This window comes from Chiloscyllium plagiosum, chromosome 9, assembly GCF_004010195.1.
Source record: "Chiloscyllium plagiosum isolate BGI_BamShark_2017 chromosome 9, ASM401019v2, whole genome shotgun sequence".
Classification (NCBI taxonomy): Eukaryota; Metazoa; Chordata; class Chondrichthyes; order Orectolobiformes; family Hemiscylliidae; genus Chiloscyllium; species Chiloscyllium plagiosum.
The window spans coordinates 89,910,085-89,927,519 of NC_057718.1; the positions used below are offsets into that span (position 1 = coordinate 89,910,085).

Sequence of the window (17,435 nt, forward strand, 5' to 3'; positions counted from 1 at the left end):
AGATATAAAAGGGACCTAAGGGGCAAGTTTTTCACGCAGGAGGTAGTGCGTGTATGGAATGGGCTGCCAGAGGAAGTGGTGGAGGCTGGTACAATTACAGCATTTAAAAGACATCTGGATGGGTATATGGTTAGGAAGGGTTTAGAGGGATATGGGTCAACTGCTGGCAGGTTGGACTAGATTAGGTTAGAATATTTGGTTGGCATGGACCCCCCCCCCCCCCAAGGGCATGTTTCCGTACTGTACGTCTCTATGATTCTGAATGTGTCAGTATTGTTTTGTAGATTAGCCCAGAGTATGTGCAACAGGTGTCGTCTGCATACTTTGTTCGGTGACAGAAGTTGAGGTGTCTTGGTTCAGGCCTGGGAGGTATCAAATTTTGAACAGTTTCCCACTTTTTCTGTAGGTTGGCTCCACTCCATCTGGGAGTTTCATGAAGATGGGTTGGAGTATTGCAGTGTGGAAGATTAAAGAATACCTTTGGCACAATCACACAACACTGCTTGACCCAGTTTGCACTCATTGGATCTGTGGTAGATCTGTTGGTGAGGAGGATGAGCATGCCATCGTGAATGGTGGTCAATTTCTGCAGCAGCTGAATTTGAGGAACGTATTCTACTATTCCTCATTGTTGGCAGATTCAAAGGCATTTGACCTATTGAAGCAGAGCACATGAGGGAAGAGCACCCAGAGTCAGTCAGTCACCAGCTGAAAGAGTGAGGGAGGCAGACACTGAGACAGTCACCATCAGCTGTTGCAATTTATAGCTGATGAAAGTCAAATGTAGTAAACAAGATGGAGAATAGGATCAAATTTCAGGAGGCCATGGACTGATTGGTGACAGGCACATTATTAAACGTAAGTGTCAAGTGATATTCTTTTGGCAGAAGAATGAGTAAAGTGAATTAAATAATACAATTCTGAGAACAATTATGTGGCTATTTGCAAAATAAACTCAGACCAGTATGGAACAGAGAGAACTTTTGTCAAGACAAATACAGTACTCAGCAAAGGGAGATCAGCAAATACGTGATAATAGAGAAGGTTGTCATGTGGGTGGTGGAAGGGGAGAGTATGCAGTAGCTTCGGGGAGAAAGATGTATTGCGATTGATAATTTAAGTTTTTTCCATATCATCAGTTAGCGAAGGTGGATTTGGTGATAGAGCTAGTGATTATCGCAGGGGAAGGTCAAGGAAAAGTGTTGAGAAGTTTGCAATGGATAAAATGATCAGTTTGCAACTGCAGATCCTGAACCTTTCCACTGAAAGTATATAATAGAAGCTGTCAAGTTCACCATTTGTAGTCCAGCTCCATGACCCTTGAAAAGAAGGTGAATCTTTTCATTGTGTGTTTTTAGTTTGCCAGTGTCATTTTTTAAAAATTTCCAGATTAAAAAAAAACGAAGTTCAGGTTCTCAAACAACCACTATAAAATGAGATTTAATGTCTAGAATTTTACTTGTCCAATAATAGAAACATATACTGCAAATGAGAATTCGATCAAATCAGTGTTGGTAGATATGAATTTCTGTGAATGTTCCTTCCATGTTAGTAAGTGTATTATAGGTTCCATACAAAATATGCACACATTAATGGAGATAACTTGGCTTGTATGCGTTGAAATTTAGTTAGAGCACAGTGTTCAGATGAAAGGAAGTGATGACCAATGGTGTTTTCTGCATCATATGATGTATTCCATACTAAATCTGCAAATAATGGAGTAAATATTGATTGTAGGTGAAACTGAGAAAGAAAGTGAATTTGAAGAAAGGGGAGCGACTAAAGAGGTCAATGGGTTAAAATGGATATCTGCTCAATGGCAAATAGTCATGCAGCATGGAAACAGACCCTCCAGCCAACTCATCTGTGCTGACCAGACATCCACATCTGACCTAGTGCTATTTGCCCATCCCTCTAAATCCTTTCTTTCACATTCTTCCAGATGCCTTTTAAGTGCAGTAATTCTACCCACCTCCTCCATCACCACATCTGGCAGCTCATTCCACACACATACCAGTCTTTGCATGAAGTTGCCCCTCTGGTTCCTTTTTAAGTCTTTCCCCTCTCATCTAAACCTATGCCTTCTAGTTTTGGACTCCCTGATGTAGAGTAAAATTTGAGAATGTTTGAAGTGCGTGAAAAATGATTGGGAAGCTCTGTGTGGCTTAGGGAGAGAGAAACAAAGGTTTAAGAATCTAGGTACCTGAAAGCAAAATACAGTCTTAGAAAGCTTAATTAACTTAATTGGAAGGTGATATAAGATCCCAACAGGAATCCATTGGTGAACCTCAGAGTTTCATTTGGCCTATGATGTATAGTTTTGGCTATTGACCACAGCAAGAAGAACAAGCCTTAGAGAACTGAGCTGTGATCTGTAAGATGAGTGAATTTACCTGTGATGAGAAAAAGACTTAGCTCTGGTTACACTCATTCGATAGTGGAGGTGATCTGTTTCACATGTCCAAAACAATGATTGGAATTGTCAGGAAAGTGATAAAATGACTTCGCTATAGTCGAGGGAATCTCGAAAAATGTAACCAATCTTAGCATTTAGAGCATATTGGTTTCGCTTCAAGGATTGTGAGAACATTCTCTGCATTGTCATTGAATTCATGAAATGCAGAAACAATTGGCCATGCTTTGGAGGGAGAGAGCCTTTGGGAGTATGTGGTATCAAGAAAGGGCTATAAATTAGTATTTAAAGGATAGGGCTGCAATGACTGTCAAAATGGAGTAGAGCCATGAGCTGAATTGCTCACTTGTACATAAAATTTACATTTGCTCGCAAGAAGCATACAGTGTTCTATATACAGTGTTACTTGTGGTGACAGAGCTAAGTAGCTAATTTATATATTGGCAATCAAGCATCTAAAAATCTTGCCACCTTCTCTGTTTGCCAATGCTTTCCTTCTCATTTCTCCCACCCACACCACTTATCCATGAACAGCCTTATTCCTTTGAGGTACAGCTCTTCTGATGTCAGTTCTGCTGCTGTCTCTGTCCTGCCCTCCTGGCTATTACTTCTATATACTTACAGTGGCACTCTGGCAGCTGGAGTCTGATTCTCTAATCACCTGATAGCTGCATGCTCTTTAGGTGTTATGAGATAGCAAACGGAAAATGGAAACCCCTCTGGTCAACAGCCCTCTCTCTCCTACCACATGCCCTCCTTCCCCCTTAGGCACTCCCGCCTGCAAAAAAGATAAAAGCGACCTACACCTACCTTGGTTCAACTAACCGAAGACAGGGTAGGAGGTTAACATGCCCAATTCAAATGCTCCTTGGTTAAGCCCTCTCTCTATCGCTCAATTACTAATTGGGTAAACGCTGTCTCTGTATCTCCTATACTAAGAAGGAAAGGGGGTAATTTTCCAAGAGAGTGGGGCTCGGGGTAGGTTTTTCGAGGGACTTAAATGGTGAGTGCATTTGAATGAATCAGACAGTGGGATTTTGTAAGTGCAGTTATATATGAATTGAGGTGTGGGTGTTAATTAGGGATTCTCCAGGCCTGGGCACAAGTAGATAATGTAGGGTATGGATGGAGAATAATACGAGGCAGAGATCAGAGATGACCTTATCAGTGATAGATAGAAGGAACGAACAGGGTGATGGCTCTGAATATGGTGAAAAGGTGCAGATAAGATTAGCTCCTATTTAATTCTCTAGCCTTTTGCTCACTCCTGTTTCAAAATTAACATAGCAAAAATAGGCCATGTGCTTTAAATCAAAAATGCATCAAGTATTTGTTTTAGCAAAATCACCTAGCGTAAAAAAGAATCCAAAACATGAGTTTTAGAGAAACGAGGCATCTATGATGATTAGTCTTGGTATCCATAACAGTGAGTAACTACTAACAGTTCCTCAGCAGGGAGCAGATGATAACTGAAATGGTATAATGGCTGCAATTTAATAAGAAAAACATTTGCTAGTTCTTTTCACTAGATTACTCCCAATAGGTGAATAGATGTACACCCTGTCCACTTAAACAACACCAGATCAGTATAAGATTTACAAGAGTCACAGATGCTCTTGAAGTAATATTGAAATTTTTACATTGTGTAAATACAAATATTGATCATGCCTTCATGAATTGGGTTCACTTCAACATTATAATGAACTCCTGTGATGCTGTTTAATTTTCTTCTAGCTTCCTGTTTAACTTCCTTCTGCATCACATTTCCTCTTGAACTTCAGAGTAATCCAGCATTCTAATTCGCACTAGTAGTTAATAAAAACTCCTCCTGATAGCAGCATGAACTGGCAGACGTGTCCCTTTCATTTTCCTTTGTCCACAAGTGGAAAGCTTTGTTTTTACTTGATGACCCATAGAGGAGCTTTTCAGAACTAACTAACTTTATCTGTGGGGTGCATTAAGCAGTACATGTGATCTGTTTTTGTGAGGCAAATCTGTTGTGCCTTAACAGTGGGTTTTAAGGAGGAAGGCAACAGGAGTCTGCTTTGTGTATTTTAACTTTCAAAGGAAGCCTCAATATTTTACTTGTTTTTCTTTGTTTCCATTTTCTTCTTCCTGTGGTGTTTCGTCAATAGAAATCACTGACCTGTGTTTTCAGGTCGAGTTCGATATGTTCCTCATCCCCTATACAGTCTGTATGGACAGGATTTGATATATCCAGTCAGTAATTTCCACTGCTGTAGTTGGAAATGCTGGACAAGAGGAGGCGATGAGCCAGTAGTATTATCTCTGGACTGGTAATCCAGAGACCCAGGTAATGTTATGGGGCCACAGATTTGAATTCTGCTATAGTAGTTCGTGGAATTTGAATTCAATGAACGAAAAATGGAATTAAGAATCTAAAGATTATCATGAAACCATTGTCTATTGTCAGAAAAATGCATCTGTTCCACTGATGGCAAAAGCTGTATTCCTGATGATGGGCTTTTGCCCGAAATGTCGATTTTCCTGCTCCTCGGATGCTGCCTGACCTGTGCTTTTCCAGCACCACTCTGATCTAAACGCTGTTCCACTGATATCCTTACCTTAACTACTATCCTTACCTGGTCTGGACTACATGTGACTCCAGACCCACAGCATTGTGGTTGACTCTGAACTGCCCTTTGGGATGGGCAATAAATGCTGGTCGAGCCAACGATGCTGTCATCCCGTAAATGAATCCCGAATTAATGAGGAAGAGGTAATCCTTTCAATATAAATGAAGAACAATGTTCAGACTGGTTTCCTATTCAGGTGTGAGATCCCACCTTAGATACTGGTACCAAAAGCAGAATTGTGGGATGTGACCACACTGTCCTTAAGTAATTTTAGCATGCTGTTATTACAACATTGTTGTTCCCATCGATAAATGGCTTTTTACCATTGAGAGTTTAAGGTCACACGTTGTTGGGTTGAAATGGGGTGGGGGAGAAGTCACCAGCTTATTTCCACAATATCTGAATGTGCCCAGTGTTTACTGACCATCAGCTAGATTTAAACAATTCACGGGATAATAGGTGTTAGATGGTTTAATATTCCAGAACATTTGTCACCATACTAGGTTATATCATCAGAGAGCCTCCGGAGGAAGCACTGGTGGCATGGCTCACTTTCTATTTGTTTTGGTTTCCTTGGGCTGGTGATGTCATTGCTGACGATGTCATTTCCCATGATGATGTCATTTCCGGTTCTCTTTCTCAGGGGAGGTACATGAAATCCAAGTCAGTGTGTTTGTTGATGGAGTTCCGGTTGGAATGCCAAACATTTTCTAACTCGCCAGGGCCTGATGGCCTGCATTCAAAGGTTTTAAAGGAGGTGCTGTAGCGATGGAGGCACTGGATGAAATTAGTAAGTTTTGAGTCGCGGAAATGACTGCCAGACTACTCAGACTCCTTAGCATCATGGCAGCCCACAAACCTATCAACAAACTAAAACAGCAGCTAATGAACCTGAAAGACACTATACAGACAATAAGCAACACTGATGTCATTTACAAAATACCTTGCAAGAAATGTAACAAACACTAGATTGGACAAACAGGCAGAAAACTAGCCAACAGGACATATGAATGTCAACTCGCCACAAAAAGACATTACCCACTCTCACTAGTCTCCTTACATATAGATGAGGAAGGACACCTCTTCGACTGGGACAACACATCCATCCTGGGACAAGCCAAACAGAGACACGCACGAGAATTCCTAGAAGCATAGCAAACGGAACTCTATCAACAAACACATTGACTTGGATCCCATTTATCACCCCTGAGAAAAAGTACAGGAAATGACATTGACCCAAAGAAACCTAAGCACATAAATAGAAAGCAGGCCATGCCGCCAGTGCTTCACTCAGAGGCTCGCTGATGATGTTACCTGGTATGGTGACAAACATCTGAAAACGAACCTTCCAGCTCAGCGAGCCAACCTACATCCATTGGTTGAAATATTCTGGGACTGTCTGGATTCTGAGAACGTTCCAACTGACTGGAAAACTGCTGATGTGACACCTCTGTTCAAGAAGGGAGAGACATTGAAAGCAGGAAACTGTTGAAGTATGACTGGACTAAGCACTAACCTATTTTCTTTGTACATATGCTACCAGACTTGCTGTGTTTCTCCAGCACTGTTCTTGTTTCAAGCAATATATAAGCCAGTTAGCCTAACACCAGTCATTGGGAAATGCGAAAGTCCTTTAATAAGGAGGAAATTGCAGGACATTTTCAAAATCTGTCAGCATGATTTTGTGCAAGACAAATCATATGTGACAAATTTGCTTGAGTTCTTTTGAAGATATAATGAGTAAGAGTTGATAAAAGAGAACTGGTAGATATAGTGTATTTTGATTTCCAAGTGGAATTTGATAAGGTTATTGCACAAGGCAGGAGTTTGTGGTATTGGGGTCATGGGTTAGCCTACCAAAGAGAGTCCGGAGTATTGTCTTTTTCAGATTGGAAAAAATATCACAAGTGAAATACCAACAGGATTTTCTAGGGTCTCGGGAGGAGGGAGAAAGGTCTTGCGTGTCCAGGTTTGCTGTCGATACAAAAAAATACATGAAAGATCACTTTGTGATTGAGACATAAGAACTTCTGTGAGGGTGGAGAGATAAGTGGTGTGAGTGGCCGAAAACTTGGCAGATGGAGTTTAATGTCAGAAAGTGTGAGGTCATGCACTTTGGTAGGAAGGATCAAAAGGCAAACTTCCAAAACCAAAGGATCTGAGTGTTTTTGTGTTGGCAACACAAAAATTTAGCATAGGTGCAGCAGGAAATGAAGAAGGCATGTGGAGTTTTGGCATTTTTTTTGCCAGGGGAATGAAGTTTAAAAATAGGTTTGTCTTATTACAACTGCTCAGGAGAAATGTATGAGGGAAGCTAATGAGGCTAAAGCCTGATGAGATTCCTGGACCTGACTGTATCCTAATATTTTAAAAGAAGTAATTGTACACACAGTGGATGCACTAGTGCTAGTGGTAATCTTTCAAGATTTTGGAAAACTGCCAATTTAACATCCTTAATTCAAAAAGGAGGGAGACTTAAAATAGGGAACTGCAGGCCAGTTAGCCAAACATCTGTTAGCGACGAAATGTTTAAGTTTATGAAACAACATTTAATAGCAGAGCATTGAGAAATACATAATGTGTCAAGAGTCAGCATGGCTTCATCAAGGAGAAATCATACCTGACAAATGAATTACACTATTTTGAGGTAACAGGCAGTGAAGATAAAGGGGAGCCAGTAAATATAACTTGGATTTCTGAAAGCATTTGATGAGGTACTGTACGTAAGGCTACTTAAAAAAGATAAAATGGTGGAGGGTAGTATATTAGTATTGACAGTGTATTGCCTAACTACTGAAAGACAATGGACGTTTTCAGGTTGGCAAACTATGACTAGAATGCTAGAGGGATGGATGCTAGGGCCACAGTTATTTACAAGTGAATGCACTCGCACCAAGTTTGCAGATGACCCAAAAATGAATGGGAAGGAAAGGAGTGAAGTTGACACAGGAGTCTACAGAGGGATATGAAGACACTGGGCAAAAACTTGGTTATGCACTTTGGCAGGAAGAGCAGAAAAGCTGAATATTATTTAAGTGAGAAATGACTGCAAAATGCTGCAGCAGAGAGGGATTTGGATGTCGTGCATTAATCACAATGCCAGCATCCAAGTTCAGCAAGCAATAGGAAAGGCAAATGGAATTCAAAGGGAATAAGGAATAAAATTAGTGAGATCTTGCTAAAACTATTCAAGGTAATAGTCAGATCATGTCTAAGATAGTGTAAACAGTTTTAGTCCTCTTGACAGAGGAAAGGTATACCCCCACTGGAGGAAGTTGCGAGGAGAGCTTTTGTAGATTGAGCTTAGATCCATTGGAATATAGAAAAATGAGCAGCGACCTCATTGAAACGTGCAAGGTTCTTAGAGGACTTGACCGTGCAGATGTAGAGAATCCCTTCCCCTTGAGGGAGAGTCTGTGACCAGAGGGCATAATCTCTGATTTCGGTTCACCCGTTTAAGGTCAAGATGAGTAATTGTTTTGTGAAGGTGGTAAACCTGTGGAATTTTTTTTACCACAGTGTGATGTTGAGGATGGGTTCTTGAGTGTATTCAAGACTGCAAGATTTCTCTTCCTGAAGGCAATGGCGGGTAATGGGCATAAAGCAGGAAAGTGAAGTTGAGAATGATCAGATCCACCAAGATCTCATTGACTGGCAGAGCGGACACTATGGGCTAAATAAGTCTATTTCTGCTCCTTGTTTTCTGGTGCTAAGATCACCTTGGAGTACAGCTTTCATTCCTTTCTTTAAGAAGGATACACTGTCATTGAGGACAGATTCACAAGGTGGATTAAGGGTTTGATTTATCAAGGATGGCTTAACAAGTTGGGCTTTTATTAATTAGAGTTTAGAAGAATGAGGAGTGATCTTAGTGAAGCTTACAAGATCCTACAAGAGCTTGACATGGTAGATGTTGAGAAGATGTTTCCTTTAGTTTTGGAATTGTGAACTAGGGGACATGGTTACAGAATAAGGGGACAGTCACTTAAAACGTAGAAGCCATGGAATTTCTTCTCCCAGATGATAGTATCTGGAATTCTCTACCCCAGAGAGTTGTGGAGATGAGATGTAGGTAGAGTTTTGAAATATCATGAAGTTGATGATTGCTGATACGAAAGGAATTGAGACCTGGGGCCAAACAGCCATAATCTTGAGTTGCTGGGCATTCTGGAGAGGCTGAAAGGCCTCTTGCTGCTCATTGATTTTTGTGTTTACGTACATCATACTGCAACCATGAGAAACTTGTTCACAATATATTAAAATCAGTTCATCTGCATTGATCTCCTGTCTGTCAAACATATTCATTAAATTGATCCCATTTTCTGGCAGAGGCAGTTGGTAATGGCTTCAGTTTTTGCAGTACTTAGGAAATTTCTGCTTAGCCAGTATTGACAGAGTCTGACAATTATAAGACAATGGGTTATATATGCATTATATATGTATATGTACACAGGAGAGTGAATGAGGTAGAAATACAAAACAAAAAAGCCGGAGATAGTCACTGCGCTCAATGCAGTTTCCTTTGTGTTGGCAAGACCAAATATAGATTGGGTGACGGCTTTGCATAACGCCTCCACTTTGTTTAAAAGAATAACCCCACCTTTCCAGTTGCTTTCCATTTCAAGAAGCCATCTTGTGCCCATGCTGACCTTTCAGTTTCAGGCCTGCTGTAGCATTCCTGCACAGCTCAATGTAAGCTGGACCTCATTTTCTGATAAGGCACTTTACAGCCTTCAGAACTATCTTCAACAGCCATGGGATGAGGTGTGAATTCGTAGCGAGGATTGGGAGGAGAAAGTGAACAAGGGCTGTTGAGCAGATGATTTCAAACTTGATGACAGGAGTTTCACACACTTAGTAAGATGGGAGAGACAGTGGAGAAGCCATGCAGGAGAGAGAAGAAACTGGATGCTATCGTGGTTTTCTTGGTTGATTGGCAGAAGTAGTTTTAGCAGACTGCATTATGTGTGGATGGTGAATGGTTAAACTCGTTATACACCATATCCATTCATGTCTGTATCTGTTGGGCTTGAGACTGGAGATGTGTGCCATATTGAAATACAGTGAGTGTGATGATTTTAAAGGAAACTTAAAGCTTTAAAGGTAGAGGTGTGGCCACGCACACCAGCAGCTGCAGAATTGTTGTGGTGAATGGATAGTTAAATATGATAACATTGGTATTTTAAAAGTACAATAGCAAATGTGTTGTAATGGGTTTCCCTGCAGACTGGCATAGAAGAATAGGCTAGGGCGAAGGAGGGAGATTTCGGTGACCAGCGAAAGTTATTGGGAATTACTTGACCTGTGACTCAATGTTATGTAATGCAGTGTAAGTTGATGCAGACCGTTCTGCTGTAATACAAATTTGCTGTAACACGATTGAATTGGGGATGCTGTTTCTAAAGCGCAAACTTTTAAAACCTGTTGGCTGTAATGTGATCACATTGCCAACACTTTCGGTGCTGTTTCTAAAACATGGGACCATCGCGTTCCAAAAGAATGAACTCCATCTCTGAAGATAATTTGCTGGGTGTAGAGGCTGAGAGAGGAGTGTTGTGAAGATAACTCTTTAGTGCTTGGATGTGCACTACTAAATGAGGATCTTGACCGAGAAGTGATGGGCTTTGATCAAGGTGGTATAGAGTCATAGAGATGTACAGCACGGAAACTGACCCTTTGGTCCAACTCGTCCATGCTGACCAGATATCCTAACCTAATCTAATACCATTTGCCTATAGAGGTGCCTTTTAAATGTTGTAATTGTACCAGCCTCAATCATTTCCTCTGGCAGCTCATTCCACACACGCACCACCCTATGATCAAGGTCATTGGAGAAAATGCCACAGAAGGGAGTACAGACAAGTGTTTCAGGCTGGGGAGGTTTCATTTAGAGGGAAGGTGATATCACATAGCCAGACTCGGTTAAGGTTGTGATGTCAATGCAGTTACCCACAATAAGCTTATGGATGGTGAGGGCGTTTCTCATGTGATTTGATATTGTGGAGGGAGACATGACATGAGGATAGTTGATTCACTGAGCCAGCGCCCAAACTAGTTGAACAATAAAGACATTGGCTTATCCTCTTATTAGGATGCTGGGTAGGAACGTTGACAGAAGTGCATTGTGGAACAATTTAGATTTGCTGCTCACGAGACCACCATTCAGAGCAGGAGTAACTTGTTTGGCCCTTCAAGGCTGCTCTGTTATTCCAAAAAATTCTAGCTGGTAATAGAGAGCAACTTTTCCACACTATTTTCGTATCGCCCGGTTTCCTTAGTATCCGGAAGATGGTCAATTTCGCTCTCTGCATGCACGCACTCACTGAACCTCCACAGCTTTGAGGGAAAAAAATTGTAAATATTCTCAACTCTTTGAATTAAGAAATTTCTCCTCTTGGCCAACTTGTCTGCGTATTATGACTCTAGTTCTAGACTCTCCAGCCAGAGGAATCTGCCTCCCAGCATCTACCCATTAAGTCCTTTACGAACCTTCTGTTTCAAAGCAATGACCTCTCATTCTTCTTAACCTCAGAAATTGCCAGCCTCAGATCTGCCTACTGTTACTGGTTCAAAAGTATGGAACTCCCTTACTGAAAGTCTGTTGCTGTGCCTCCAACACATGCACTGCAGTTGTTGGAGAAGACAGCTGAACTGTACTAGTTCGCATTAAGTCCTTTACGAACCTTCTGTTTCAAAGCAATGACCTCTCATTCTTCTTAACCTCAGAAATTGCCAGCCTCAGATCTGCCTACTCTGTTACTGGTTCAAAAGTATGGAACTCCCTTACTGAAAGTCTGTTGCTGTGCCTCCAACACATGGACTGCAGTTGTTGGAGAAGACAGCTGAACTGTACTAGTTCGAGGCAGTTAGGGATGGGAAGTAAATGCTTTGTCAGCCCATGAAAGAATGGAGATTTTTAAACAAATCTCTTCCATCCCAGGAGACAGTGCTGTGAATCTTTATCACACTCACGTATATGTATGTTTCCTTAAGGCATTGACACTAAAACTATACCATACTGTCAGTATAATCTCAACAAGACCCAGTAATCAATAATTTTTTGTTTGGTGTTCTATTCTTTTGGAATAAATACTCTTCTTTCCTTAGTAATGTGCTAAAATTTATATTTCGTTAACAACAAGACCAACATTTCCTAGTCCAAAATGTCACCATTTTAATATTAGTCAGTTTTTCTACTTAATTTTGGTAATTTCACATTTCTCCACATTATAGCTGCAACATTCTTCCCCATTCATTGAGCCTGTTTAAATCCATTTGCAGTCTTTGTGTTTTCCCATCTAGTTTTTGTTGTCTGTAAACTTGGATGCTTTGCACTCTATTCCTGCATCTCATGTGTTGGTACAGCTCATGACTGAGGCCCAAGCCCTGATCCTTGTTGTAATCCACTACTTACACGCATGCCTACCAGAAAATGCCTTGTTTATTCCTACTGTTTTCTATACATGCTCGATCCATTCCAACGTTCACAAAGAACAGCACGAGTAGTGCCCCTGGAGAATGGGTTTCTGTAGGCTTTCTCCAACTCTGTTAATCCTTGAATGTAAAAGACAGCTTGTAATGAACAGGGCACCACCATCTTCACTATTTCATCAATGACCTCCTTCAAAGGGTTAGAGACAGGGATGTTCACAATTTATAATTCCTTGGACCTTGAATTAGTTCGTGTCCAAATACTGCAAGGCTTGGACAACATCCAGGCCTGGACTCATAAGTGGCAAGTGACATTTGCGCTACACAAGTACTGGACAATAATAATCTTCATCAAAACCAAATTCAGTAACCCAATGGTGTTCACTGGCATTACATTGCTGAGTCCCCCTGTGATTAAACTCCTGAGTGATACTGTTTACTGAAAACTGAACTCGTTCAGTCCTATAAATACTGTGGCTATATGAACAGACCTTAGGCTGGCAATTCTGTGACCAGTAACTCCCCATCTGACTCCCAGAGCCTGTTCACCATATATATGACAAATGAGTATGATGGAATACTTAAATAAAAGCAAAAACTGCAGATGTTGGAAATTAAAAAGTGCTGGCAAAACTCTGCAGGTCTGGCAGCATCAGTGGAGAGAAAAGCAGAGTTAACATGGAGTCTGATCCAATGGGACTTCAGTGCACTCCACTTGCCTGGATGAGTGCAGCACCAACAAAGCTCAAAGCTGCTTGATTGGACCTCCATTTAATATCTTCAACCTTTGCTTTCTCCACTGCCACTGTGCAGTAGCAGCTGATGCATTGCAACAACTCAGCAAGGCTCCTGAGCCAACATCCTCCAAATTAACAACCTCTACCACTGAGAAGGGTAAGACATATTTGGGAGCACCATCACTTGCAAATTCCCTGTCAAGCCACATGGCACCCTGACTTGGAAATCATATCACTGCTCCTTCACAGTTACTGTGTCAAAATCCTGGAGCTCCCTCCTCACAGCACTTGGATGTATCTACACCTCATGGACTGTAGCAGTTCAAGAAGGCAGCTCGCCATCACCACCTCAACGACAATTAGGGAAATAAATGCTGGTCTAGCCAACAATATACATATCCTGTAAATGAAAGCATAAAAATACCAAAAAATGTGCGTTGGCCTTTTTGAAATGAGGAAAAGGAATGACTGTGGGTTATCCTTGGAAATTTCTATTCTAATGGACTGTAGGTGACCAGTAATTGGGTATATTACATTTAGAGTACTTTGAACATGGAAAAGAGCCTCCAAGATATTGATAGATTAAGTAATTGGGCAAAGGTCTGGCAAATAGGGTACAATGTGGGAGAGTGTGAAATTGTCCATTTTGGTAGAAAGAAATGAAGCATTGGATCCAAATGGTGAGTCGTTGCAGAGCTGTGAGATGCAGAGAAATCTGGGTTTCCTTGCAAATTAATTACAGAAGGTTAGTATACAGGGATAGAGAAGAATTGATGGGAATTGTAAGTAAGAGTAGGAAGGTTATGCTTCTGTTTTACTTGGAATTGATGAGATCGCTTCTGGAGTGCTGTGTATATTACTGGTCACCATACTTATGGAAGGATGAAAATGCATTGGAAGCAGTTCAAAGAAAGGTTACTGAATTAATACCTAAAATGGGCAGATTGCCTTTTGAGGAACGACTTTCCAGCTAGTGTCTGGTGTTTTGAAGAGTCAGAGGTGACTTAAATGAGACACAAGATCCTGATGGGACTTGACGGATGGATATTGAAACCATATTTGTACTTGTGTGAGAATCTAGTATTAGGAATCATAGTTTAAAAGCAAGAGGGTGTCCATTTAAAACCAATAAAGAAACATTTTCTCAGAGTTGTGTCTCTTTGGAATTCTCTTCCTCAAAAAGTAATGGATGCCGAATCTTTAAATACTTTTTAAGGCAGAGGTAGATTCTTGATGACCAAGGGGGTGGAAGATGATTGGGGGTATGCAGGAATGTAGAGTTGAGGTCAAAATCAGATCAGCCATGGCCTTATTGGACCAAGCTTGAAATGCTGAGTGGCCAACTTGTGTTCCTTGTTCATCTATTCATAAGAATAGCAAGGGCTATTATGAGAATTGGGTGATGAAGGGCTGATGCCAGAAACTCAATTCTCCTGCTCCTCGGATGATGCCTGACCTGCTGTGCTTTTCCAGCACCACACTCTCGACTCTGATCTCCAGCATCTGCAGTCCTCACTTTCTCCTATTGAGAGAAAGTAAAGAATCCAAATTATCCAAAATAACCAGTTGTGATTGTCCAGCCCCCTCACTGCAACAATCTGGATGAATTAAGGTGCCACAAATGACTTCCCTCAACTGTAAATGCTGTGTGACTGTTGACCTATGATACTGAGAAACAGAGTCGGTTTCTCTGTTTCAGTGCAGGTGTCATCAAGTAACAGCATCCCCTGGGTAGGTGGATAATGAAAGATGAATTGTGACATGTTGCTAATTTCCACCATGTGGGTGATTGCTCGCTGTGAAACTGGGTTTTATTTTAAATGCTTTGTAATTGTTTGTGTAAGTCAGAAGGCAGGTAACTGCTCAAATTTACCAATGGATTTAATTTTGTCACAGACGCAGAGTTTTTATCTTGGGACCATCGCACCATGCGCCTCTTTCTCGTTGTGCTTTATCCACTGCAGATATTTATAGAACACCTTTGTATGATCTACGCATCGATCAAAAGAGTAAGTATCAATACCAAGATTTTGCTATTGATTAAAAATGAAATGTTATGCATGTTGTTTTAAATTTGTATGAGAAAACTGATGTCAAGATTACCTGATGCCCAGCTAAATCAAGGATTGGGTTTCCTTTTAAGCTCATCATTTGCTGCCCTGCCTACCATGAGGTAATGGGTATGGCAGATGTGGATATACTGGTCGTAATGATAACTTCTTACATTAGAAAAGTTAAAAGGCTGTGAGAATAAGAACAGAATTCCAGCATGGATTAAAAATAGATTAGGGAGCAAAGAATAGGAGTCAGACAAGTTTCTGGGAAAAGTCAGAGTTCATAGCAGTGTTATGCGTTTATCTAGAACCTCTTCAGTTCACTGTGTAAATCAAGAATTTGGATGTAGGTCTGGAGTAAGGGTTTGAGGTTTGCAGATATTATCAAAATCTGATGTATTGTTAATTCCTTAGAAATTGCAATAGGTTATTGATGGCGAAATGAGCTGAAAAGAAACCGATTCAATCCAGCATCACTGAGATGGCACAATTTGTAAATAAAAGCAGCAGCAGTTACTATCATCTTGGAATAAGTTTGATTCTGTGATTTGGTCAGGTACAGCAGGTAGCTCATACAACATAATGTACAAATGTATGAATTAGAAGCAAGTGTAGGCTTCTTGAGCCTGCTGCACAATTTTAATGACTGATGACTGATCTGATTATTCTACATTGCTGCCTAACTTTTCACCCTTTCCCTTATCAAGAATCAGTGTACCTCTGGATTAAACAGATTGAAGAACCTCCTTCCACCTCCTTTTGAGGAACAGTTCTAAAAATGTATGACATTCAAAGCATTTTGCCTCATCTTTGTCTTAAATGTGCAACCCCGAGTTCTAGCATCTCCCACAAGCGGAGACATCCTTTCTATATACACCCTGTCAAGAGCTTTCAGGATCCCATATGTTTCAATGAAGTTGCCTCTTATTATTCTAAACTCAATTAGTTGCAAACCTAGCCTGTCCAACGTTTCCTCATAAAATGACCATCCATTTTAATATTAGTCTTAAAAGTTCTCTGAGCATCCTGAATACATTTATATCCTTAAATAAGGAGATGAATACTGTATGCAGTATTCCACTTGCCAATACCCTGTATATGAGAGCCATAAACCACCTACTTTGTATTCCCTTCACAATAAACAATATCAATCTATTGGTTTTCCTCATTACTTGCTGCATCTGCTTAATAACCTTTTGTGGTTCAAGAATCAGGACTCCTGGATACCCCTGCACCTCAGAACTCTGCTAACTTGCATACTCAGAATTCTTTCTATTCTTGTCCCAATTAACAATTTTATATCATACTCTATTTTCTAAATCTGTGCTTACTCTCATATCCTATCTATGTCCCTTTGTAATCACCTCCACAAATTACTTTCCTAGTTATCATGGTGTCATCAGCAAATATAGCAATTACCTTCAGTCCCTTCATCTCCGTTATTTATATGAAATGTAAAAGGTTGAGACCCCGGCACTGATGCTTTTGGCATACCACTTGTTGCATCTTGCCAACCAGAAAAAGGTCCTTTGTGTCATCTAACAGCAAATAATCTTTGTCCATGCTAATATGTTACCATCTACACAAACTTCTGTTTTCCGCAAGGACCTTTGTGGCACCTTAGCAAATGCCTCTTGGAAATCCAAGCACAAACACCTTTTATCCACAACACCTGTTACTTTTTAAAAAAAAAATTCCATGAAATTGGTTAAATACGACTTCTCTTTTACAAAAGAGTGCTTACTTGACTACCACAAACCTTTCTGATGTTCTGCCAAGATCTCTTTATTAATAGCTTCTAACGTTTTCCATGACAGGTTAAGGTGACTAGCCTGCAGTTTCCTGTTTTCTGTATCCCTCTTTGAACAGAGGAGTTAGTTGTTATTTTTCATTCTAATGAAGCCTTCCCTGAATCTTAAGTTTGGATTATGAAAATCAAGCCATAAATAATCTCGGCAGCCAGTTATTTTAAGATCCCTGGAGCAAGTCCATCAAGACTCCAGGACTTGTTAGCCTGCAGCTCTAATATTTTGTTGAATCCATCTTCCTCCCTCCCTCCCTCCCTCCGATTTCCTGATTGACAGCTATTCCTGGATTGTTACCTGCGTCCTTTATAGTGAAGACCAGTGCCAGCTCCTTATTTTCTATTCCCATTATTACTTCAGTTTTTGTAGGACCAAGGTTCACTTTGTTAGCCTGTTCC

At 40.6% G+C, this 17,435-nt stretch overlaps 1 protein-coding gene across 1 annotated transcript in view; it reads left to right on the forward strand.

Moving 5' to 3' along the window:
* memo1 (mediator of cell motility 1) overlaps positions 1–17,435 on the forward strand; it is a 50,930-nt gene that overhangs the window by 18,027 nt on the left and 15,468 nt on the right. Inside the window, exon 4 of the mRNA XM_043696859.1 lies at positions 15,075–15,187. Within this exon, the coding sequence (XP_043552794.1) occupies positions 15,075–15,187 (113 nt within the window). The remainder of the gene's footprint in view (positions 1–15,074; positions 15,188–17,435) is intronic.